General features: G+C 37.8%; 1 protein-coding gene across 2 annotated transcripts in view; it reads right to left on the bottom strand.

The window, feature by feature from the left end:
- LOC126438151 (protein HIRA-like) overlaps positions 1-24431 on the bottom strand; it is a 212736-nt gene extending 188305 nt beyond the window's left edge. The window contains exons 1-4 of one of the 2 annotated variants that reach the window (XM_050090526.1): positions 23499-24431; positions 23333-23395; positions 22497-22607; positions 6889-6987 (exon numbers count right to left, since the gene is read on the bottom strand). In XM_050090526.1, coding sequence (XP_049946483.1) covers positions 6889-6987; positions 22497-22607; positions 23333-23395; positions 23499-23535 — 310 coding nt within the window. In that variant the 5' untranslated portion in view covers positions 23536-24431. Of the gene's footprint in view, positions 1-6888; positions 6988-9630; positions 9718-22496; positions 22608-23332; positions 23396-23498 lie in introns of those variants that run through there. The other variant, XM_050090527.1, reaches the window with a different exon arrangement.
- Between the last annotated feature and the right edge of the window lie 2372 nt (positions 24432-26803).

Here is a 26803-nt window from a genome sequence, read left to right as displayed (position 1 = left end):
AAGTATTTGTATGGAGTGTAGCCATGTATGGAAGTGAAACATGGTCGATAAATAGTCTGGACAAGACGAGAATAGAAATGTGGTGCTACAGAAGAATGCTGAAGATTAGATGGGTAGTTCACATAACTAATGAGGAGGTATTGAATAGAATTGGGGATAAGAGGAGTTTGTGGCACAACGTGACTAGAAGAAGGGGTCGGTTGGTAGGACATGTTCTGAGGCATCAGGGGATCACCAATTTAGAATTGGAGGGCTGCGTGGAGGGTAAAAATCGAAGAGGGAGACCAAGAGATGAATACACTAAGCAGATTCAGAAGGATGTAGGTTGCAGTAAGTACTGGGAGATGAAGAAGCTTGCACAGGATAGAGTAGCATGGAGAGCTGCATCAAACCAGTCTCAGGACTGAAGGCCACAATAACAACAACAACAACATAAAATGATGCTTTATGGTAACACACATTATGTTTCCACTTCCCTGTAACGGAACAATTAATATTTAATGAATATTTTCAGTTTGTTACCATATGACAACAAACCTAAAACATAGAATAAATCAAAATTTCTGTGTTTGACCTGTTATATAGTATTTTGTGTGTTGGTCCCTACCACCAGATGGTCTTTCATTGAAATCCGTTTCCTAAAAAAATTCATGCAACAGAGCAGTAAAAAATGGAAGAAAAGTAATTTTCTGGAGTTGTCAATATTGTATTTTCTTCTAATATTCACGCAAGAAGCCCTAAATTATCAGACACCAATTTTAGCACTCATGTGCATGAAAAGTAACTTCTAAAGTATGGCATCACCAAATGCAATCATCAGACTGAGAATAATTTTCTATACAAAGATGACAAAAAGGCTTTTAAAATGTATCAGCATATGATTTCTTTTTATGCTGAAAATTTCCCAACAGGTGAAGCATACAAAAACTGTAGTGACTAATGAAATCATATAACCACCCAAGGAAAGATCCAAGCATAACTCATCAATTAAGTTCATGAAAAATATCTAGGCATATCAAGAACTAATCTTAATAAAGTGGTCACAGACAGATGAGGCTACTGGAAACTGTGCCTACTATGACTGGCAAAAACAAGTGATGAAACTTGTGTTCATCATGACACATTCATCATCATAGAAAATCTCTAGATTTCCAACATAATACCAAAGTATACAGTCAATGATATTTTGATACAATGAAGGGTCACTACTAGCATAGTTTTAGCATTTTTGCCTTGAGAGCACACTACCAATACTGATGTTTACTATGGAGTGTCAAACCATCAGGCTACAATGCTAACATTGAAAAGACAACACCCATCCACACTGCACATGATACAGAGAAATGACTGCTGCATTTAGAAAGTAAAGTTTTGATGTACCATTAATCATATGCAGTTGATGTTCCTGAGACATATTGAGTCTCATCCTTATCAATAATAATGATGTAGGCTGAAGCAATGAATCAAAATCTATACCAATGTTGAGACTAATAAGCAGGAGACACGGGTTTGAATAATGGTGCTGGTAATAACTTTAATTCATTGCTTTGGCCTACATCATTATTTTGATGTACCAATGCCATTCCTTTCCAAAGCTGAAGGAATAAGAGCATAGAAAAACTCTGGCACACAATGTTATAAGTGAAGAGGAAGCAAATAAGTTAACTGGCAGAACAAGCAGTGCACTTCCATGGTGTTGGAATAAAAGAGTTTGTAGCTAAACTGGAACATATGTGTATTTTTGGCAATTAAGATTTCTACTGAAAATGATGAGCTGAATAACTTACATCAAGTCAGCATCATTTTGCTGTTGGCCTTCTGTAATTGCCCATTTTTTAAAAATAAGGTAACATATGAAATGAAATGACTGTATGGCACATTGATGGCCGGCGAGTTGCAAGTCTTTTCAGTTGATGCCACTGTGGGCAACGTGCATGTCAATGATGAGGACAACACAACACCCAGTCCTCGAACAGGGTAAATCTCTGAGCTGGCTGGAAATCGAACCAAAGTCTGCCGCACGACAGTCAGACGCACTGACAATTCAACAAAGGGAGCAGATATAAGGTCACAACAAGTACTAGTCAATGTTACACTGTCATTTGATGAGAATCATTATAATCACCACCACCACCATAATCATCAGGCACATCATCAAGCTCTCGGAGGCAGTGGTCATCTTTCAAATGGTAGTTTACACAGTAGCTACTGGCAAAATCCTCTCTATGTTATTTGCTGTTACAGTGCAGGAGCAGATATGGTACCATTATTCCCACTGTGTTGATACAGCATTCAAGTAAGGGCTGCTCCTCCACAATGTAGCCATTAAAAGGTGTAGCAATAAGGTGTTACACCATTGTCCTCTCTGGAAAAGCTGTGTCACGCTTGCAACTGGAAGGGAAGTTTGGATGCTGTTTCCATGAGATGGCAATTGGCAAACAGGTCGGTCCCCCCTCCCCCCCACCACACACACACACACACACACACACACACACACACACACATCGCTGGAATCTGTGGCATCAGCTGGAACATCTACAAACAAGTTTTCTCAGTCTCTCAATCAATGGTGTTTCCATGGAGTTCTACGTTGACATATGGGCAGTCGGTATAAACATGAAAATATACCAGTGCAATTGGCCCACTGCCACTACTGCAACCACAGTGGCAAGTCATCATCACCAGTAAATAGCTGGCTCACTGAGAGGCCAAACTATGCTATAAGTATAAAAAGGTACTACATAAACTAATCTTTGTTGCAGTTGATTCCTTTGTATTAAATTTGAGTTTCTCATGGCATATAAAATGTTCAAACAAATTAAAGGAATGTAGCTGAGCGACATCTCCAACAACCGGCAATATTTCGACAGGCGAACATGCTGTCATTTTCACGGTATAAACGTAACGAGATAGCACTGTGCACAGAAATTTAACACCTCTGTAAGTGGAGCTACACCTACCAAGAACCACAATATAGTTTATTCAGAAAAACACAATACACGCACACACAACACACTGTAAACAACTAGAACATCACACAACCAAAGATGCCTAGTATCAGAAGTTATTACTAGTGAATATTAATTACCAACCAGTTAGAATGTTGCATCAACTTAGGCTGTCCATTGTTTAATCGTAGTGAGCACTATTCCAAGCAGAATATTTTGAAGATGAGGGATTAAAACTGTGATCCAAATACAAGGGTTCCCCAGAAAGTAATACACTGCATTTGTTTTCTTCGACAATTTTTTATGGAACAAAATGAGAATTACACACAGAAGAGTGGTGTTCTATCTATACACCCTATTTTTCAGTGTAATTTCCATCCTGTTCTATGGTCTTCCTCCAGTGAGAAACAAGGGCATATATACCCTGTCGGTACCAATCCTTGTCCTGGTGGTAGAGCCAATGCTTCACTGTGTGAATCACCTCCCCATCGTCCTCAAAATGTCTTCCACAATTGGCATCCTTTAACAGCCCAAACGAGGAAGTCTGAGGGGAGCTAGGTCAGGGCTGTCAGTTGTGACAGCCAAGGATGCCCTAACCACAACCACTGGAGCTCCACTGAACTGCACTCTGATGATCTCACCCACCGTGCCCAGTGACTAACTGCACTTCTGTTGACAGCAGATGCTCCATACACTTTGCACATGTGCTTGTGAATATTCCCCATAGTTTGTTTATCTGCAGTGAGAAATTCACTGACACCACGTTGCTTGTAATGTGGTACATCACCTACAGATGCCATTTTGAAACTGTCCTGCAGCTATGCTATCTGTCAAATGTGACAGAAGCTTGGCGCACCCACTCAGGAGATTTCATATAATACATACATAATGTTTCCCACTCTAAGCATTGTTTTCAGCTGAGAAAAAAAATGTGGTGTATTACTTTCTGGGCAACCCTTGTAACTATGAAATAGCCATCACTTCAACCATTCACTATATTCTTTGGTACTATCTACAACAGATAATTTATTTAGCCAGTGTTCCAGATCCATAGTAAAAACCAATGGTTAATCAAATACTGAAATCTGCAAAAATTAGCTGTGGCCAAACACTGTCCTATGGATATGCACAACATGTTGTATGAACCAATAACAATTCCGGCCCACACTCCAAATTACAATAACTCAATTAAGATGGGCATTTTAAAAATCAGAATGCATGTCAACAACTTTAAACAGAGATGGGGTAAGGACCCAACAATGCACAAAAGTAGATCAGCAATTGTGTGTGTGTGTGTGTGTGTGTGTGTGTGTGTGTGTGTGTGTTCTAGCTTGTAAAACAATTCGTCCAAAAGCTACCAAATTCTTCATTTTTCTTTGTGCGCCTGTAAACGACTCAATTCTTTTACTGTTTGGTGAGTTTTCTCCTTTACTCCTAAATTATTTACATTCTGCAGAACTTTACCTGCCTTATTTATAACACTTCAAGATAACAGAAAAGAATGCTCCATAATTATATTTCTGATGGGAATCACGACATTGTGGGTCAAATGGTATACCTGGAACAACCTTTGGTTTCAGGGACATTGGTACGGCATTCACATCTGTGGATTCCTGGGATTTCATTATAATTTTATCAATACTGGGTTTCTCCTTTAGAAAAAAATAGCTTCCATCAGGATTTTTGACTATCTGTTTCTCTTCCTACTGATGACAATGGGGGTAATTGCTAGAAGTTTGAAATTTTTTACAAATATGATGCACATTACTCTGGATCAGTTCTGCATCAACAAGAAGCTCCATTACCATGGCACAATAATAGTTTGTAACTATTTTCCCTCTCTTTCTTAATGTCAGTGATACACAGGAAGAAAAGAAAAGTCAACATCACTCTCGGTAATCCCCAATATTTAGGAAACACTTAGAATTAAGAAAACAAAAGCTAAAGTACAGAAATAATATACAAAGGGAACTGGCTGTTATTAATTGGGATCAAATGTAAACATCTTGAGAACTACAGCACAGCCACTGGTGTATCCTGTCATTGAAAGCTTTCTTGTGTTTGAGGTGGACATAGCCACGTCAATAAAATAGATATTCATCTAAAGAACAGAATGAGAATTGGAATAGGAACTCTTAAATCCACACCAATACCATGACACCATAGTGTAGGAAGTTCCATGCGGCTTTTCGCGGATGATGCTGTAGTATACAGAGAAGTTGCAGCATTAGAAAATTGTAGCGAAATGCAGGAAGATCTGCTGCGGATAGGCACTTGGTGCAGAGAGTGGCAACTGACCCTTAACATAGATAAATGTAATGTATTGTGAATACATAGAAAGAAGGAGCCTTTATTGTAAGATTATATGATAGCGGAACAAACACTGGTAGCAGTTACTTCTGTAAAATATCCGGGAGTATGTGTGCGGAACAATTTGAAGTGGAATGATCACATAAAATTAATTGTTTGTAAGGCGGGTACCAGGTTGAGATTCATTGGGAAAGTCCTTAGAAAATGCAGTCCATCAACAAAGGAGGTGGCTTACAAAACACTCGTTTGACCTATACTTGAGTATTGCTCATCAGTGTGGGATCCGTACCAGATCGGGTTGACGGAGGAGATAGAGAAGATCCAAAGAAGAGCGGCGCGTTTCGTCACAGGGTTATTTGGTAACCGTCGTAGCGTTACAGAGATGTTTAGCAAACTCAAGTGGTAGACTCTGCAAGAGAGGCGCTCTGCATCGCGGTGTAGCTTGCTCGCCATGTTTCAAGAGGGTACGTTTCTGGATGAGGTATCGAATATATTGCTTCCCCCTACTTATACCTCCCGAGGAGATCACGAATGTAAAATTAGAGAGATTCCAGTGCGCACAGAGGCTTTCAGACAGTTGTTCTTCCCGCGAACCATATGCGACTGGAACAGAAAAGGGAGGTAATGACAGTGGCACGTAAAGTGCCCTCCGCCACACACCGTTGGGTGGCTTGCGGAGTGTAAATGTAGATGTAGATATAGACTGTCAGTACTTGCTACTATTACCCCATCAAATCTCCAATGAGAAGCATCACACATGAACAGACAGAACTCAAAAGGTCCAGAGACTTAACAATTCATGAAACACTGAACAATTTATCACACTCACAACTAAAATCTAGTGAACCAATCTGGGTAAACAATGACATACTCATGCCAGGCAGCTATGATCCAGAATGGAGAAATCAACAGATGTTCTTCCATGGTCATCAGACTATAGGTATAAAATAGATCTGACCAGCCAATTCTTGGGAACCACCACACAAAGAAAAATATGGAGCTACCTCAATCATATAAGAACTGGCCATGCTGTGACTAAAGCAACACTTCATAAGGAAGGAATGACCAATGTCACTGGAACATCACTGAGCCACATTTTGCACAATTGCCCAAAAGGAAAATTCACTGGTACCTGGAAAGACTTTGCAGAGGATACATCTCAAGAAATCAACTAGCTGGAATCTTCCAATATCCAACTATTTTTTTGGGGAATGGCTATCTGAACCTCTTAACTACCGGTAGTGACAGCTCTCCAGTTTTCAGCACAGTTTGTATCTTGAGGTACAGTTCACATTTTTAAATAAAATTTTTCTAACTTTACAACACTCAATTTTAATAATTTATGAGATTTGTGACAGTAATCATTCAGGTAACGATGTATTTACATCCTGAATACAAGAATCACACTTATCAACATGATATATATACTACTACCAGACCTATCAATCTATATTCAAACAATTGTTTCAATGCATTTTTTAAAAAGAAGCATTTCAAAGGAAACTAGCAAAACACAAACCTATCAGCCTACTGACAGTACATTAGTAGACAAATAAGAAGAAAGGTAAAAACAAAAAACAGAAAAAAATGAAGGACACCTTACTAAAACAGACAGAGGAAATATTCGTACCTGTGTATTTACTAATTTTCCATATCATTATAAGCTTGTCATCACCACCAGATGCCAAAAATTTTCCTGAGAAACTCCACCGGACACAATTCACACACGCTGCAACAATGAAGAAAAATCTTATTTAAAAAAAATTGTACAATAAAGGAGAAAATTCTGCTATTAACAAAAAAACAAATATATTTTCAGAAGATTAAAAGTAATGATTGCATTATTTACTAAAAGTTTTGGGAAGACCATCATTGGGCATGTTACTGCGTAAGATGGAAGATTCAGATACAATAGTAACTACAATAAAAGTTGTTACAAATCCATCAATAGCAGTTCAGACTGACTCACAAGTTGCATGTAATAATGTTGCTACTAACTTCACCATAGATTTAAGTGTCAGGAAGTCGTTTCTGAAAATATTTGTATGGAGTGTAGCCATGTATGGAGGCGAAACATGGACGATAAATAGTTTAGACAAGAAGAGAATAGAAGCTTTCAAAATGTGGTGCTACAGAAGAATGCTGAAGATTAGATGGGTAGATCACATAACTAATGAGGAGGTATTGAATAGAATTGGGGAGAAGAGGAGCTTGTGGCACAACTTGACTAGAAGAAAGGATCAGTTGGTAGGACATGTTCTGAGGCATCAAGGGATCACCAATTTAGTACTGGAGGGCAGCGTGGAGGGTAAAAATCTTAGAGGGAGACCAAGAGATGAATACACTAAGCAGATTCAGAAGGATGTAGGCTGCAGTAGGTACTGGGAGATGAAGAAGCTTGCACAGGATAGAGTAGCATGGAGAGCTGCATCAAACCAGTCTCAGGACTGAAGACCACAACAACAACACTTTCACCATGACTAAAAGTTGGGATCAGTTGTGTTAAATTTATTTAGAAATTCTTGAAATAGATTATGCCAGATGTATTGGATCTCAAATGCCTCTCCTCACTTATATAGTGCAGTTTTTCCTTGATCTCTTGGAACGTGTCTTCTGATTGGATTTTAAATAAATCCTCTGCAGCTGACATCAACTTTGAGCCTCTATGAAGTTCCTGAGATTCATGCAAGCTGCAGAGCAGTGTGTGTATAAAATATTTATACTGCTTTCAGACAAGATGATGGGCGCATTTTTCACAATCAGAAGACAAGATCCAAGATATCAAGAAACACTGCAATGTGCTGCTGCTAAGACACTACACCAGCCCAACATAATAAATTATCTTCACAATTAATTATTAATTATTTTCAGAATAACATTTGAAGATGGGCGTATAAGAGCACAAAACCGGTCGTGTTCTAAATAAAAGAACCTTACAACTGTAGCGGTATTTTCAACCTCTGGTATAAAGTTCAGTTGCGGATGTTCCTCTGGCAGGATTATTTGCAATTAAAAGAAAAAAAACTCTGTGGAGGCAATGTTGGCTGTTTTAGTCACCACAACCTTCTCGAGATTAATGGGATCTGCAGAGCACTTTATACATGGGAAAAAGGGGGTTTTAAGCAAACTGGTCTCACTAAAGATCAAAACCACACCCAAAGGCCACAAAAACCTAATTTGCACACACCTAGGTCAAACTGATACAAGATAGCTGTGAATAGGGTACAGGTCTATACAGAGTATGATGGTTTGTAGAGTAAACATTTAGATGTAGATTATGTGCTTGCTTTTGGTATAACATCTGCATACCCGCACAATGAAAAATTCATAGTATTTAAAATCTATTCTACATCTCTCTGAAACACCAGGAATCTCAATGATGCATGTTCTGTGCACTCCAATTATACTAATCACAGCAGAGTGTCAAATGGGAAACCATTCACAGTGTTCTGGAGTTCTGAGTTTAATACTTTCATGGTTTTATTGAAAGTAACTGAATCAGAAACTCTCCTTGTAGTATGTGATATCCTTCTCCATCCTGTTGATGACGGCAAATCTCACAAAGAACTGGAAGCTAAAAAGAGCCATGCCAGTCTGCAACTATACAAAAGACCCACAACTTGCATGTCAACAACATCCCAGATTTGCTTAACAATACTGTGGTCAATAGTCCCAGACAGCCCTGCCATGCATCTCATGATGGTTCACACAGTACAGATGTAGATATGAATGTTACCCAACATCCCTCAGCACCATTTGAAGTGGTAGTGAGGCATATTGTCTTGCTTAATGTCTATAACTCCTGTGGTGCTACAAGTGAGCAAAAGAAGGTACATGATCTCTGTACTTTTAGATACAGTCCACATTTTAGAGACAAGAGGTGAAACAAGTAATTTTAATCTTTTGTTCTGAAAGTTCTTATCTCTCCTCGAAACTGGCTATTTTTGGACTTATTGCACCCAGTTTCAAAAACTCATGAGAGATATGTTACATTTCCAGCTACATCATCAGATGTTTCCTTTTTTATTGTTTTTTTACATATATAATTGTCTGCTTGTGTTTGTATATGTGCGGATGGATGCGCGCGAGCGAGTGTATACCTGTCCTTTTTTCCCCCTAAGGTAAGTCTTTCCGCTCCCGGGATTGGAATGACCCCTTACCCTCTCCCTTAAAACCCACATCCTTTCGTCTTTCCCGCTTTCCTGATGAAGCAAGCGTGGGTTGCGAAAGCTTGAATTGTGTGTGTGTGTGTGTGTGTTTGTGTTTGTTTGTGTCTCTATCAACATACCAACGCTTTCGGTTGGTAAGTTACATCATCCTTTTTTTTTTAGATATAATTTCTTAAAAATTGTCATATCTAGAAAGTTCTTACTTTGGCAGCATTGGTGCCTGTTGTCACACAATGGAGTGCTCAACTACCTGTTGCAGTGAGTCAGACCACCATATGGAGTAGCTCTTCCTGTGAAAACATCGTGTGTTACAGTCAGGTCACCCACAGATGTATGCATTAGTTATTTATGAATAGTGAGTACATACACAACAACCAAACCCAACACTGTATAATGCTCCTAATGATAATTTGCACAGTGAAGCTTGTTCAGTCAATAGTTGGCTCTTATTTTAGCTACACCACCTGTAGTAATCTATTAGGCCTGTTGTTTGAATAAGCTGTATTTTTTCACATTTCTTTATTAATTAAACCTGATCACATAAACATGCACAAGTTTCTTGAAACTTCCTGAATATGACTTGCTCTAATTAATGGTTTAATTGGCATTTTGTTACTATCCTTATACATTCCAATGCCTATTTGCCATAAGAAAAGTCAACAAAAAAGTATGAAATTTTCAACTTTATTCTTAGACTTCGAGGACAGAAGAATTAAACAAATGCAACTAGGCTTTGCCCAACTGTCGGTGATTTACAAGAATTTTAAGGGAAAATGCAAATTCTATGAATGGTTGGTTCCCTGTTCCACACACTCTTGAAACAATTGTTACAAGCACGGCCTCTGGAAGGTAGTCAAGAAAGATGACAGAGCCTAATGCTGGGGTGGTATCTTCAAACACACACTGAAAACTAAATTTATTTTCATTCTTAAATGCTACATCCATTTGCTAAAAACATAACAAGAAGCGTATTTAACACCTGTTGCCAGGTTTTTAGCTAAATAGATCTGGCATTAACAATTATTCTAGTTCACCCCAGAATTGTTAAAGTCATTTCAAATATGGGTTCTGAAGAGGCACACACAGAAAATATGTATGACCTTTCTTCTTTTTTTAACAAAGATGGGGTCCTACTTGCTTTGTAGGCAAGACCTTTATTGTGTTAATACACAAAACAGTTGCTACAATGTAGGAAGAATGTCATTGGCTTCAATATTATCAAATATTCCTGCATTATTTTGCCAATTAATCAGAAGTAATGATCTGAGACAAAACAAAGAAAAATAGACATGGGCTGTCACACTTCTTCCAACAAATTTCACTTTCATATTGCCCTATTCATCAAGGATCCACCTGTCCACCCTTTGTCATCTATGTGCTTCATAATTTATCATTACCCAACACTCCATGAAAATATCTACCGCGATGCTGTCGACAAGAGATGGTGGTGTTGCTATCACCGTAAGTAACGTGCATTATTTCTTATTGTCTCACTTCTAGGAAGTGATAGAGCTATGGAAACCAGTCTCTAGTGCATCTCAACTGGCTTTATTGTTTGCTGACCTCTATATGTAAGTTGTGATGGAGAACATATGCAGTTAATGGTATGGATGTTAGTATGTCTGAGTTCAGCAACACCCACAAGAGTCACCTCTACAGAAACTAGTTGTTTGCCCCAATTTTTTATATTTACATCTTACAGCATTCAGTATACAAGACATAATTTTTATATAACATGTACATTAGGGTAAGATTACTTCCTCTCCAAATATAAAGAGTGCTAAACAGTGGACACCCAAACATAAAAGATGGAAGATTTTTTGGATTCTGGGCAAAGTTCATCATAAGAGATAACTAATGAACAATTCACACACCAACTGTAGTGTAGAGCTGTTGCTGCATGAACTGTGCAAGCAGCAATCCCAGCTGTGGCGGATATTGGGGAAAAGGGTGGAGCATGAAGTGGAGAAGAAAAAACAAGAAGACTTGAATGCACTGGGAAAGACTGTGTTGGAGTGCAACATGTAGATGAAAGACACGCCAGGATACTGGTGCACAAGGAGGAATGTTGAGAGAAAAAGGGAAAAATACAAATAGAAGGTATTATGTTTGAGTTCCAGCAGAAATAAAATAATTTTTCTCACAAGACCGCATTTTATTTCGAAAAAACTTTTATACTTACAATTTTCCAATTCCACGGAGAAGAGACTGTGAAGCAGCTACTGAAGTCTATTACATTTTTTTAACAGGATGTTTCATTACTGAGTGAAACTGTTGGCCTTAGGCTGTAGCTTGGCAGCGGCAGTTCATATGGTTGGCTATTTCATATTTGGTCACATGTGAGTTTAAGGTGAGGTGCCCAACTGGACCATTTTAGGGCAATACAAGCAATTTATGTTTTAAAACAAATGTCCTGCTCTTTTTCAGCACAGTATTTATTTTCCTGATGATGTTCTTGGCATCTCTGACAGCTACATTAGCCCACTTTCTCTGCAGTCACGCCACTTCTAATTGCCTAATTTCCAAACATTTTCCTGCTCAAGCATCACGGATTTTGATGAAATTTTGTGTGAATATTTGCACATAACCCCAACAATAACTGGCAAAGTTTAATGTTCGTCAAAGAAACACTGGCAGATATATAGCCAGTCAACTTGTTTGGCTCCACACACAAGTTTGCACAGACTGTGAATTTCTGACGGCATTGAGCTGTTATATATTGGGTAATATTTTGTTGAAAATAATCAAATTTGGCCATCTTGTACACCTTTTATGCATTCTCTTAAGGATATCAATGAAAATAATATTATGAGCCATATTCAGCCAGAAATTTTAGACAGAATCACCTGAGAAAAATTTCAGAGATTGGCTTCTTATATCTCAGGAACTAAAGTTATGACATATGTGAAATTTGGCATATAGTAATCTGACAACACAAGGTTCTCATATATAAAGTTTCATTTACTACCACTTTCCAATGCCGAATAAATTACGGGGAAAATTGACCTAATTTTGCAAAAAACTGTGTTCTTTAAAACTCCCCACGCTGGGCTGATTAGAAAGACTGTGGCTTTAACCACAAGACAATGTGTATTTGATAATCCAATGTGGGCTAGTGATGCCAGATAATTTGAATCAAAGTTGGGTGCAAAAATTCCAGTATGAATAAAATGTAAACTTTGGATTCTTGTATTTCATAGAGTAAATGCATGCTGGACATGAAACTTAATATGGAATGGTTCAAGTGGCTCATTAGCATAAGGATACGGCAAACAAAATTTCATCCCCTTACTATTTTCCAGTAATCTACAAATTTGGAAAAGAAGGGAGAATGACGTTTGTGAAAAGGTGTAAATTGGTGTACTGAGCACTTCTACAAATACCATTTTTAAAGCATGAAGACCAGTCTCATTTGAAACAATATGGTTTAAGATCCCCGCACCCCCCAAAAACAGTGGGTGTAATTTCCAACATGGGATAACAAAGCTACATAAATTGAGGCAAAGCGGACGGAAAAATCGTGATGCGAATAGAGTTTTAACTTTGTCTTCAGGTATCTCATTGATTAAAGGCACAATAAACATGAAACGTTGGGCACAACAACTTAGCAACATTAAGTATTTTATAGGATAACCAAATTTCTATAAAATCAGTTCAAACCTGATTTTCATAAAAATTACAAAAATAGATCTCATTCAACTTGTTTTTAGAAAGTTAGTTTTCCAGAGGGAAAATCTGCATGCTACTTTACACCATTTTGTAGCTTATTACATCAACAAGGGAATGTCGCAATCTGTTAACTGTTGCACTATTTCAGGTCAATGCAAAATGTTACGGTATCTGTACAGGCGTTTATTCAAAAACTGATCAACTTTTTGTGAACTCAAACAAAAAAACATTATTTAAGTGCCATCTCAGCTGCACAATGTAAAAATTATAAGAATTTTGTCAATCTGTGTAGCCACAAAATTGATTTCAACACTGATGCAGAATGGAACTTTTTTGTCACCAGCTACGGAAAATCTGCAGGGAGTGATGGGATTGATAGCACAAGCAACTGGTTATATGCACAAGCCTACAAAGGCCATCAACCAATCGAATACTGAAGACAAAAGATCTATTCATCTTTTGTGACATATCTGTGTGTGTGTGTGTGTGTGTGTGTGTGTGTGTGTGTGTGTGTTTTACAAAACAAGAAATGTAAGAAAGCAAAAAGTTTGAAGAAATAAGATGGCAAGAAAGCAGCACAGTTGCCAGTATGAGAGAGCATCATCAATTCGTATCAGCAAAGTTTCTACTGACATGATAAATTTTCTATTTTGTTGCCAGAGTATCTAGTGCAGCCATGCTCACCCTGAAATGGATAGGAGTTGATACTCTCAGTCATTATATTGCCTGTAAATATGATACTGAATGGTGGATTGGTAACATTATTGAAAAATTAATGAAACACAATTATACCCTGATAAAATTTATGCATGCTTAAGGCCCAGCTCATTCATTTTATTGGCCATAATGTTTGTTGGGTACCAGATCAAGACCCCATCATGCTCTATTTTCCTTCAATATAATCATCTAACTGACAGTATCAATTTACAGAAAACGAACTGCAGAAAGTGGTTCAAATATTATAAAAAAATGTAAACTGAAATGTTGTCAAATTTAAAATCTGCCTATGTTGGATAGTCGTCCTGGTACCACGCACCGCGGGTTTTGAATCTGCGCCAGACGGCATGGACGTCGAAGACCACTAGAGGTCTCTGCAACGTCACACCATAAGCCATGGCGGGGCGGGGCGCGCCTCCTGGCCCATGTATAATGTGAGGGCACCACGGTGGAACACGTGGTCCCAGAGGCCAATAGCGACGTCCCCAATCATGTATTTAAGCGCCTGCCTTTCGCTCAGCCAGTCAGTCAGTCTGATCTTTGTTTGTGTCTATCAACATCTCGCCTACAGACAGCGTGTTTACGTTAATTTGTTCCATGTACGAGTGGATGTGGTTGATTGGTGAGGTTTTCTTGTGACTCTGTTGCTTCTTGTGTGTTGTTGTGCATAAGGTCTTGCTCGGTTGTCCTTCATTGTTCGTTTCTGTCCTTTCCTGTTTGTGTTGCTGTTCATGGGCTGCTCCATGGGTCTCACCGAGCTCTCCTTCACTACAACCCCGCAACCTTTCTGGTCACAGTTACAACAGTCCTACAGAACTGAGATTTGGGGATTAGGTACTTAGGAAATGGCTTTGTAAGCAGACCATTGTGACTATAGCAATATCATCTGCATAACATAGCAAGTCTATCTACTGCCCATTAATTTTGATCCCCACCTCAGTAGGTTCTCGAACTTGGTCTATAGCTTCCTGGACGTAAGCATTGAATATAAGAGGAGAGAGAGCACATCCTTGTTTTACCCCTTTTCTAATGTTTGCTTCTTGTTCCTGGTGACAGTTTCTAATCACTGCTACCTCATTCTTATAGAAACCGACTTTCACAGGGATGTCTTTGTACTTTATTCCACTTTTCCTCAGCACTCTGAACATCTCTTGCCAGATAATGTTATCACATGCCTTTTCTGTGTCTACAAAGTCAACATAAGTAGATTTATTTTTCTGTAATTGCTTTTCGATAACTAGTCTCAATGCCAGAACTGCCTCTCTTGTTCCCAATCCCCTTCTGAAACCAAACTGATCTTCACTCATATCCTTCACCTTCTCTTCAGCTCTCTTCAGGACTATTTTTATGAGAATTTTTGATGCATGTGATATTAGGCTTAGAGTTCGGTACTGTTCACATTTTGTAGCTGCTGCCTTCTTTGGTGTAGGAACAATGATACATTTCCGGAAGTCCGTCAGTATCTCTTCTGTGTTATAGATGGACCCAATAAGTTTAAGCAGCATCATTTTCAAGCTGTCACCAGCATTCTTTATTAGTTCTGCAGTTTTTTTTTATTAGTTTATTGGTTCTCAGTGTCCATTGAGAAGTTCAGGCAGGCAGGTGCTAAAGAGGTCCGAAACTCACAAAATTCTCACAAGAGGAAAGTAAATAATAATGTTACCATTTTTCACCAAAATATTCCGGGATTGAAGAATAAAGTAGATGAGCTCCTTGTTTGTTTAGATGACATTGAATCTGGTAATGTAATAGATATACTATGCCTGTCTGAGCATCACATTGTGTCTGATATGGAAAAGGAAAATGTCAGTGGTTATAAACTAGCTGCACATATGAGTAGAGAGAATAAGGTGAGAGGAGGAATTGCCATATATGTCAAAAGTTATCACTGTGTAAAAAGCTTAGATACAAAAAAGTTTTGTCTAGAGCAACATATAGAAGCATGTGCCTGTCAACTTAAACTGAAGGAGGGCTCTTTTATAATTGTAACAGTATGTAAGTCCCCTTCAGGAAACTTTCATTTATTCCTGGAAAACTTGGATGTCTTGTTGTGCTATCTGTCAGATAGGGGAAAGCAAATTATTGTTTGAGGGGACTTCAATATTGATTCACTGAAAGAGTGTAATAGGAAGAATGACCTGGAAGTCTTGCTCGGTTCTTTCAATTTGACATCTGTCATTAATTTTCCTACTCGGATAGTAAAGGACAGCAGCACATTGATAGATAACACTTTTATAGACCAAGATAGGTTTAAAAACAAAAATTCTTGTCCTGTTGAGAACGGCCTTTTTGATCGTGATGCTCAGCTAGTTACAGTATATGACACAGCTCCATTCAGTAATTCAAAACTACCCTCCAAAGCTGTGCGTTCAATTAATGACTCAACAATTAGAAATTTCAGAGAAAATCTTTAGCAGTTATACTGGGATGAGGTGTACAAGGAACCCGATGCTAATTTAAAATATAACTTATTTCATGATACACTGGTAAGAGAATTTGAAAACTGTTTCCCCAGGAAAGTAGTTAAATCTAATTATAAGAAACCACGCAAAAAAACCTTGGCTTACTAAAGGAATAAAAATCTCTTGTAACCACAAAAGGGAACTGTATCTAACAACAAGAAAGAGTAATGACCCAGAAGCAGTCAAATATTATAAAAACTACTGTGCTACATTAAGAAAGGTTATTAAAAAGTCCAAAAGTATGTGCATCATGTCTGAGATTAATACCTCTGATAACAAAACCAAAACAATTTGGAATATTATTACAAGGGAGACAGGGCAACCAAGAGTACAGGATGATGGCATCACCATCAAAGCGAATGGAAACTTGAGAAACAACAAGCCGGAAGTCGAAAACATTTTGAATAATCATTTTTTAAATGTTATAGAGAAAATAGGATCTAAATGTTCATTAGAAGAAGCAAGGCAGTTAATGGAAGAGGCCTTACCCACACCATTTGATACAATTGACATTCCACCCACCTCTCTTTCTGAAATTAGGAAGATAATAAACTCTCTTAAGAATAAATGCTCACATGGAATTGATGGCATTTCCAGCAGGATAATAAAAGCTTGTTCCCAAGAAATAAGTGGGATTCTTAGCCACATATGTAATAGCTCTCTGAAGTAAGGTAGACTGAAGTGTGCCATTGTTAAACCACTGCATAAAAAAGGGGATACGTCTGATGTCAACAACTACTGCCCAATCTCTCTTCTGACTGCTTTATCCAAAATTCTTGAAAAAGTAATGTAATGTAGAGTAGCTTCACACCTTTGTAAAAATAAAGTTTTAACAAAATGTCAGTTTGATTTGCCGAAGGGTTTTTCAACGGAAAATGCTATATATACTTTCACTAATGAAATATTAAATGCTCTGAGTAACCGGAAGTCACTCGTTGGAATTTTTTGTGATCTATCAAAGGCTTTTGATTGTGTAAATCATGGAATACTTCTAGATAAGCTCAAGTACTGTGGTATGAATGGGACAGTGCTCAAATGGAAGAGTGCAGAAAGTTGAAATAAGCAGTTCACATAATATGCAAAAAACTGGTGATTTCTCAAACTGGGAAACAATCAAGAATGGGGTGCCACAAGGTTCGGTCTTCAGTCCTCTGCTGTGCTTAATATATATTAATGACTTGCCATTCTATATTCACGAAGATGCAAAGCTGGTACTTTCTGCTGATGATACAAATATAGCTATCACACCCAACAGACAAGAATTAACCGGTGAAATTGTAAACGATGTTTTTCAGAAAATCATTAAGTGGTTCTCTGGAAATGGGCTATCATTAAACTTTGACAAAACACAGTATATACAGTTCCACACAGTAAATGGAATGACACCATTAATAAATATAGACTTCGACCAGAAATCGGTAGCTAAGGTAGAATATTCAAAATTCTAGGTGTATGCATTGATGAGGGTTTGAACTGAAAAAAAACGCACACTGAGGATCTGCTGAAACGTTTGAGTTCAGCTACTTATGCTATTAGGGTTGTTGCAAATTTTGGCGATGTACATCTGAGTAAATTAGCTTACCACGCCTACTTTCATTCTCTGTTTTTGTATGGCATCATACTCTGGGGCTGCACAAAAGTATGTAACTGGAGCTCATCCAAGATCATCCTGCAGACACTTATTTAAAGAGCTATAAATATTCACTGTAGCCTCACAATATATATATTCAATTATGAAATTTGTTATTAACAATCCGAACGAATTCAAAAGTAATAGCAGTGTACATGGCTACAACACTAAGAGTAAGGATGATCTTCACTACTCAAGGTTACATCTAACTTTGGCTCAGAAGGGGGTAAATTATGCTGCCACAAAAGTCTTTAGTCACTTACCTAATAGCATCAAAAGTCTGACAGATAGCCACATAGCCACGTTCCATTACGAAGTGTCGTATTCATGATATATGGAACTAGTACTAATCTAATCTAATCAACACCCGTTACTTTGTTGTCCCGTAGTTCTTTTAGAGCTCTGTCAAATTCTTGTTGCAGAATGTCACATCCCTTGTCATCTTCGTCTACTTGCTCTTCTCTTCCTATCACTTCCTCCGAAAGAGGTGTTCCGGCATGTCTAAGTGGGAGATATTCTAATTTTCACTGTTGGTAGCTAAATAGTGCTCACGAACTGTTAGGAAAAAAAAAACGAGCTGTCGCATGTATCAGCAGCTGCCATGAAGGAGCATGTTACATTTGCATTGACAATGATTTTAGAAAAAAGTCTTACCTTGATTATAAAAATTTATAACAGAAAAACTGTTTGACATAATAAGTTATATTTGATGCCGTTACATAGGTTACTGTTAATAGTTTTTTTTTTAAGACCACTTATGTTAGTAAACCTCAACATGTGCACCCTTGGTATCTCGAATAATGTCGAGGTGGTATTCCAGTTCCCGCCAGGTGTTTCGTAACATGTGTTCCGTCACAATACCCACAGCAGCTTGTATCCTAGCCTTCAGTTCATTGACGTCAGCAACTGGTGTGACGAAGACTCTGTCATGGTATAGCACTCCTTCCAATCCACCAGTACTGACATTACTCCCCTCTCCAGACATTACGCCCCTTGACTTTTTTTTCTGGGGCTATATCAAGGACAGTCTTTGTCACACCAGTTGCTGACGATGACAAACTGAAGGCTAGGATACAAGCTGCTGTGGGTACTGTGACAGAACACATGTTACGAAACACCTTGCGGGAACTGGAATACCGCCTCAACATTCTCCGAGCTACCAAGGGAGTACCTGTTGAGGTTTACTAACATAAGTGGTCTTAAAAAAAAAACTAGTAACACTAACCTAAGTAACAGCATAAAATGTAAATCATTATGTCAAACGGTTATTATTACAATCAGGGCAAGACTTTGTGCTCACTCTGTACATTTAAGTCTCATAAAAGAGTAACACATTTTACATTAGTACGCCTTGTATCCATACAGCCTATGAAGTGAAGTATTAAGAGAGGCTGATTTTCACCCATGGGCAGAGTTCTACAAGGGGCCAATATCCGCGACTACTACCATATTGACATTTTCGCATCTCCTAGGTCAACATGAGGCTGCGAACAGTACACAACACAAAATAGCAACCTAGTTTTTCAAGACAATATAATGAATGATACAACTGAGTCAGGGGAAGAAGAGGAAAGGGGGGGGGGGGAGGGGTGTAAGCTGAGTAACTTGATTAATTTATGTAGGCATATGTATTGACGGCATTTTAGTTTGTTAGCCAACTGAGCACCAAGTAATTTTACACATGCTATTTCACCTTGCACATGATCATTAGTATCTATTTCTGGTACCAGAAGATTCTTTTTTACTCATTTGAAATTTCAGAACATGACCAAGCGAGGTGGCACAGTGGTTAGCACACTGGACTTGCATTTGAGAGGATGACAGTTCAATCCTGTGTCCGCCCATTCTGATTTAGGTTTCTCATGATTTCCCTAAATTGCTTCAGGCAAATGCCGGGATGGTTCCTCCCTAATCCGATGAGACCAATGACCTCGCAGTTTGGTCTCCTCCCCCCACATCAACCCAACTCAGAACATGAATTTTTTTTTAGTGTGAACCTGCAGTAGGCCTGTTCAACAGTCTCCTGAAATACGTATGCTATAGACGAAGCTGCCTTTTGATGAACATGCTAATCTCTTCAAGAAGAATTAAGAGTTTTTGAACACTCCATTGAGGTCAATGTTAGATCACTTAGGTGGATTAAACTCTGAAATAGATGTAGCACTGAACCTTCATGAATTTTATGTTTACTGGTATCTTGTTCTGAGTTTAGTTTTATTCCTGTACTACTGTCGCTAGGTATCTTCTTTCTCTTATGAACCTAAGATTCCATTTATCTCCGTGTTGATCCTGAACTTTTAAGCATGTTCACTAAACAAACAACTCATGAAGCGAAAAGTTTTTAAAATATTATTTCTTGTCACTCCAGGTCTTGAATCATAGATAGATGAAAGCTACACAGACTGATAGAGTTATGAGGACCCTCTGTCACTGAACAGGTACAACAGTTCAAGATACTTTATTCTGGACTGGTATTTAGCACCTGCCCTTCTGTCTATAGTAGTATTTGTGTGATCAATTCAGCAGAAATCTCCAAAAGATAACACAAAACTATAAAAAAATGAATTATGTTGCAATTAATCATGGAGCTTTCATTTAAATAATACCTGATGTCTGTCCTCTATGTACAGTATTCCATAACATTGAAATTGTTTACTTTGAGCACTATCTGCTGTGATCTGGAACAAGCATTTAGTCATAATGGCATATGTAACAAATTTCTTGTAACACTTTTCTAAAAGCAAGACTATTGCAACCTACATCCTTCTGAACCTGCTTAGTGTATTCATCTCTTGGTCTCCCCCTATGATTTTCACCCTCCACACTTGCCTCCAATACTAAATTAGAGATCCCTTGATGCCTCAGAATGTGTCCTACCAACCGATCCCTTCTTTTAGTCAGGTTGTGCCACAAATTCCTCTTCTCCCCAATTCTATTCAGTACATCCTCATTTTACTTGATCTACCCATCCAATCTTCAGCATTCTTCTCTAACACCACATTTTGAAAGCTTCTATTCTCTTCTTGTCTAAACTATTTATTGTCCATGTTTCACTAACATGCATGGTTACAGTCCATACAAATACTTTCTAAAAGGACTTTCTGACACTTAAATCTATACTTGATATTAAAAAATTTCTCTTCTTCAGAAACAGTTGCCTTACCAGAGACCATCTACATTTTATATCCTCTCTACTTCGACAATCCTCAGTTATTTTGCTCTAAACAACCGCTCTTCCAGGTCCTTTGCTGTCTCTGACAGAATTACAATGCCGTTGGCAAACCTCAAAGTTTCCATTTCTTTCCCATGGATTTTAATTCCTACTCCAAATTTTTCTTTTGTTTCCTTCACTGCCTGCTCAATATACAGATTGAATAACATCGGGGATAGGTTACAACCCTGTCTCACTCCCTTTTCAATCACTGCTTCCCTTTCGCACTGCTCGACTCTTGTAGTAATAATTGCTGTCTGGTTTCTATAAAAATTGTGAATAGCCTCTCTCTCCTTTTATTTTACCCCAGTCAACATTGTCAAAAGCTTTCAGTGAGTCTACAAATGTTAGAAACGTATGTTCGCCTTTCCTTAATCTATCTTCTAAGATAAGTCATTGGGTCAGTATTGCCTCGCGTGTTCGAACATTTCTATGGAATCCAAACTGATCTTTCCTGAGGTCGGCTTCTACGACTTTTTCCATTCCTCTGCAAATAATGTGTGTCAGTATTTTGAAGCCATGATTTATTAAACTGATAGTTCAGTAATTTTCACACCTGTCGACACCTGCTTTCTTTGGGATTGGAATTACATAATCATCAGTATTATCAAATTTATCCTTGTATGCAGCAAACACTTTTCATTCATGTTCTTTGTTTTATAGGCTATCACTTTGCATTGTTCAAATTATTCTAACTGCTATAGGCCTTTACTTTACATAATAGACAAATCACCAATGAAAATTTTGGAAGAATTGCATGCAGAAACAAAGGAAGTGTGGGGATGTGCGCACTAAATAACCCTTACCAAGAACTAGGAAGGACACAGCCTGTAGCAAAGACACCTGTAAAGTTACAGAATGTTTCGGTTACTCACCGGAATGTCTTCCTTTAATAATTTCTTTACTTCACTTAAAATTGTTGTGAGGCACAATTATAGTAAAAAAGACATTGCCTCACATCTTGTTTTGATTGTAATGCACCATTACCCCAATGAAATTTCATCCGTTGGGGAAACAAAAGGCAAAAGCTAATGTAAAACGTGAACTAGCCATCTGAAGATGAATCTGTCAGTTCATAATCAATAACGGTGCTGTTTAAATAAATAAATAAATAGCACTGTAAAAAGTGGCTGGTTGCTGTAATCTACTGTGTAAGAGTCAACCCATAGGAAGTTTCAATCTATGATGTACAGAGTGCAGAACAAACCAAGCTTCATGTATATATGAGCAGTCACTTAAAATGAACCACCTGCAGTTATTGCAGTGAAAATTTGAGAAACCATGTGATCATTACAGTTTATGTTAATCTGAAATTTTGTTGTAAGAAATAGCTCCTTAAAAAAAATGAAAGAAACAAATAGGTGTAGGCTGTAAGCATACCTAGGTGATTATCCATTTGGCACAACATTTTTGGTATATTTTCATCATTTTCAATTTCTGGACTAACAACTGGAGCCATATTCCAAATAACAATTCTTCCAGAATCTCCACCTGCAAAAAGATGAAATACATGGGTAACATGCTGTTGTACACAAAGCTGGTGTAATAGTCCACAAATTGCGATTTCCGTCAATTGATCATAAAGCACATAGAAATAAACTAACGGCAAAGCCAACTACTGGTAGCACTGTCATGGACCAAATGTGTCAAACTAAAAACCATCTTGACAACTGTGATATTCAAAAGGTCTATGTTCTGAGAGTCAAATTTTTTGTTAACAGTTCACAGTGGCCGATGACTGTAGCAGTGTAGTCCCTTCAATCCCACAAACCAACCAACAGTTCACAATTTCTTAATCCATTTATTCTTTTGGACATAGTTCTGCATAGTTGATAAATCAAATAGCTTCAAACTGTTCATTTCTGGTTCCCTTATGCACCATAGTTTTATGCAGTGGCTAATACATTCTTAGTCCTTTGTGATCTATATGTATACAATTAATATACTGTGCATTTGCTGCTGAATGCACACACAAAATTTTTTTAATGGGCTATAACAGAGACAAATATGTGCATTCGATTGTACTCAAGGGTGAATAAATCTATTCTATTCTTGGTGCAGATCTTTACGAAAACACACTGATGCTACTACATCTTTCTTGTACACTTGCACCGTGGAAGTGGTGTCCTGTTCATATAAATAAATGCTTTTGGTCAAACACAAGATTTACATTAAGTTCACAAACATATTATACCAAATACATCACATAATAGTACCTTGTCCTCCTGTTGCAAACCTGGATCCATCAGGATGGATGTCAACGGAGAAAATTGGAAGTTCTGAAAAAAATTATTAATTATACAGTGATAATTTTTTGTCGTAGTTCATTGTGGAGCTCATAATTTTCTATGTATTGAAAAAACGTTCATATTGAGAACTCACCATCGTGGCTAACCCAAGTAGGCTTTAATAGCTTCATTGCGTATCCTAGTGTCTCGTTGCATGTAAGGGTTCCTTAGGGTTTCGGAGCTACGGGCTACGTGTTGTTAGCATGTAATGCTCTGAGTAAACAGTAATGCGCCAGATAATGTATAAGACGAATAATAATTTACTTCGGCTAACCTTGACGACCTATAGTTTGCCGTATCAGGAGACTTCAATCCTTATCACATTATCATAGCTAATTTCCTTATGTAAATAGGAAATTTCACTTCATCAGACAGAATCTATAATGCTAAAAGAAAGGGAACCCATTACAATTAATGTTACGCCATGGAAACTCGCTTCCACTGGGCTAATTTCACGGTGGTTCCTCATATTGCGGTTATTTCCTAAAACTATGACACATTTATTCCGGCGGTTTTGTATATAGGCGAAGTTTCAGACACAAAAGGGAACTACTATTCGAATTCATTTGAGCTAAGCCGCCAAACAATATCCATATCCGCTGATTATCAGATCACTGTACTACACAGTGCAACGGAAAATACGTCTCCTATCTTCAAATCGTCAGAGAACTACGTGCCGCAAATTATTTTTTTATTTACTGAAAAGCAATAGCCGCAAACGTTCACACCATCAATACAGGAACGAACGAGTGTCTTGTCATCAGAGGAGTACAAAAAGCGCGTCAACTTGTATGCTGTGTAAAATATAGATTGCGTCTAGTTTCCAACTAAACTTCAGGTGATCTGATGCACACGGAGTTAAGATGTACAAATATCTGCAGTAGGCGTCATCCCCTAGCACTCTATGTTGTTAGAACACAATCGCTGATGCCTAATTTTTATTTTCAGTATTGTAGGATGCTCGTGGAGAATGTCAGTTTTGAAGACATTTTACACGGAAAAAATACCACAAAAACAATTCTGTTTACAGCTAAGTATGAGCAAACATTGGTAACAAATGGAAATAGCAGTTCTGTAACTTCAGATACAAACGGGATTCGAAGCCGTGGCCCCCGTTCGTTTGTCTGCTGTTGAATCATTTGCCCAATCATTATTGGCATGTAAGAAAGTGATGTGGGAAGAAAACCCTTTAGTCATCTGGAACCTCCGTAAAAGGATAAATCTGCTTTATACACAATTATTTATTCTTGCAACGCATCCAAGAGGTTATGATAAAGAAAAAAATATGATATTGAAAAGTGAATAAAATGGTAAAAACCACATTCACCAACTTAATAAATATTAAATAACATTCTGATCCCATAAAAATCGTTCACAGTTTCAAAAATTTTATCAAAATCATATAGAAGACAACATGGTGCACACGTAAGATCTTTGCATCTCAGAGATATTATTTCCTTTGTACTTCCTAGTTTGTACCGTAGGTTTTGGAGAGAATTGGTCAGTGGCTCAGTGATGAACTCTCATCGGTAGCAATGGCAAATGATGTGAAGCACGAAAACAGGGATTCCACACTGTTCCATTTAAGATATTCAATAACGTTATAGCATCGATCATAGTATAGCTCAGAAGTCATGAATAGTTTGAAATCCTCCTAGAAACGCCGATTTCCATCGTGCGTTGTCATCAAGAGAATAGGTTATGGATACCGAATTTTTAATAAAGTGCGTAAAAATGTTTAAGCATAACAAACGTGTGGAAAACCTACATATTTTGAGTCACAAGATATTTCCTGTATTTGTATTATACTGAACGGATTAGCAATTGTGTAATTTTACAATAGAGCTGTATTGGTAAATAAATGAAAATTTTATATTGTATTATAGGCGAAACAATGTTTTCGTAGTTAAGAGACCAACGGCGGCGTAAGAAGCCCATTAGCCGAGAACTAAATAACAATATACCATTTCATCAGATCCAAAATATTGTGAAAAAGTTTGGTGAACGCCATGAGGTAATGAAGGGAAAATTAAACCGGTTAGCTGATTCGCACACTCCGTTGCAGCAGTCTAAATAAAACTGCAGAAAATCAGCAGTCAAATTTGCAAAACGTTTAATAGCATTTCTTTTCAAATGAATATTACCTTAAGTTGAAGTTTTGGTTAATTTAAAACGGCCCATTACTATTGGAATTTCTCCTGAATTTGTTAAATGATTTGCAATCCGTATAAGTACTGTATACCCAGCAGCAACAAGAATCTGTTGTAGAGTTACCACTACTGACATTTGCAGATTCACATGGAGGTGGCATAGTGCGTAAAACACTGGACTATTATTTGAAATGGACGTGATTCAGATTCATGCTCTGTGATTTCTCCATCTGCCTTCTTATTAACCATGTCTGTATGTATGGTACATTTCTCTTGCATTAGGCAGATAGATCATACATCATTGTACTTCTGTGTGTGCATGGAGGGGCCATCAGTCATCTGGGTTGGTGTGTCCCAAAACTGAATCCCTAATTATTCATTGATTACATTCCAGTCTGTCTTCCCTTACAATTTTTGTCCTGTATGACTCCCTCCAGCAACATTATTCACTGATGTCTTAACAAATGACAACCATCCCATTCCTCCTTGTCAGTGTTTTCCGTGTTTCTTTTCTCATTGATTCTGTAGAGAATCTTCATTTATCAGGCCACCTAATTTTCAGTATCCTCCTTTTCCAGTTTCCCCAGTCTAAACTTGCTTCCATACAAACCTGCACTTTTGCATGTATCGATTCTTTTATGTATGATTTAACAGTAAGAGTGAAAGACTATGTCCATTCTTGTACCCTGTTTAATCTGAACACTTTGTTCTTGGGTCATCCATTTTTCTCTTGGTTCTTGTACATATTTTATATTACCTGGCTTTCCTTACAGCTAAGTGCTATTTTCCTGAGAATTTTGAATGTCTTTAACAATGATACTGTGTCAACCACTTTTTCTTGATTGACAAAGCCTATTGTGTCAAAAGTTTTTTCAAGTCTTGCTTCCACTATCAACTGCAACATCATGACTGCGTTTCTGGTACCTTTACTGCTCCTAAAGCCAAACTGATCATCTAACAGATTCTGTTTTCTTTTCCTTGTTTCAATTTATTATTCTTGGATGCATGAGTTGTTAAGCTGATTGTGCAATATTTCTCACAGTTATCTGCCCTTTCTATCCTTGGACTGTGTGGATTATACTTTTCTGAAAGTCTGATGGTATGTCTCAACTCAATTCTACAAACTAACTTGAATAGTTGTTTGGTTGCCACTTCCTCAAATGATTTTTGAAAATGTACTCTTTCCACCTACATGCTCTCTCCCCTCTTGCACTTTGAACATCGACACCTTTGCTTTTAATTTTACCCT

Source organism: Schistocerca serialis, unplaced genomic scaffold, assembly GCF_023864345.2.
Source record: "Schistocerca serialis cubense isolate TAMUIC-IGC-003099 unplaced genomic scaffold, iqSchSeri2.2 HiC_scaffold_1261, whole genome shotgun sequence".
Classification (NCBI taxonomy): domain Eukaryota; kingdom Metazoa; phylum Arthropoda; class Insecta; order Orthoptera; family Acrididae; genus Schistocerca; species Schistocerca serialis.
This window is presented reverse-complemented; position numbering and strand designations above follow the sequence as displayed.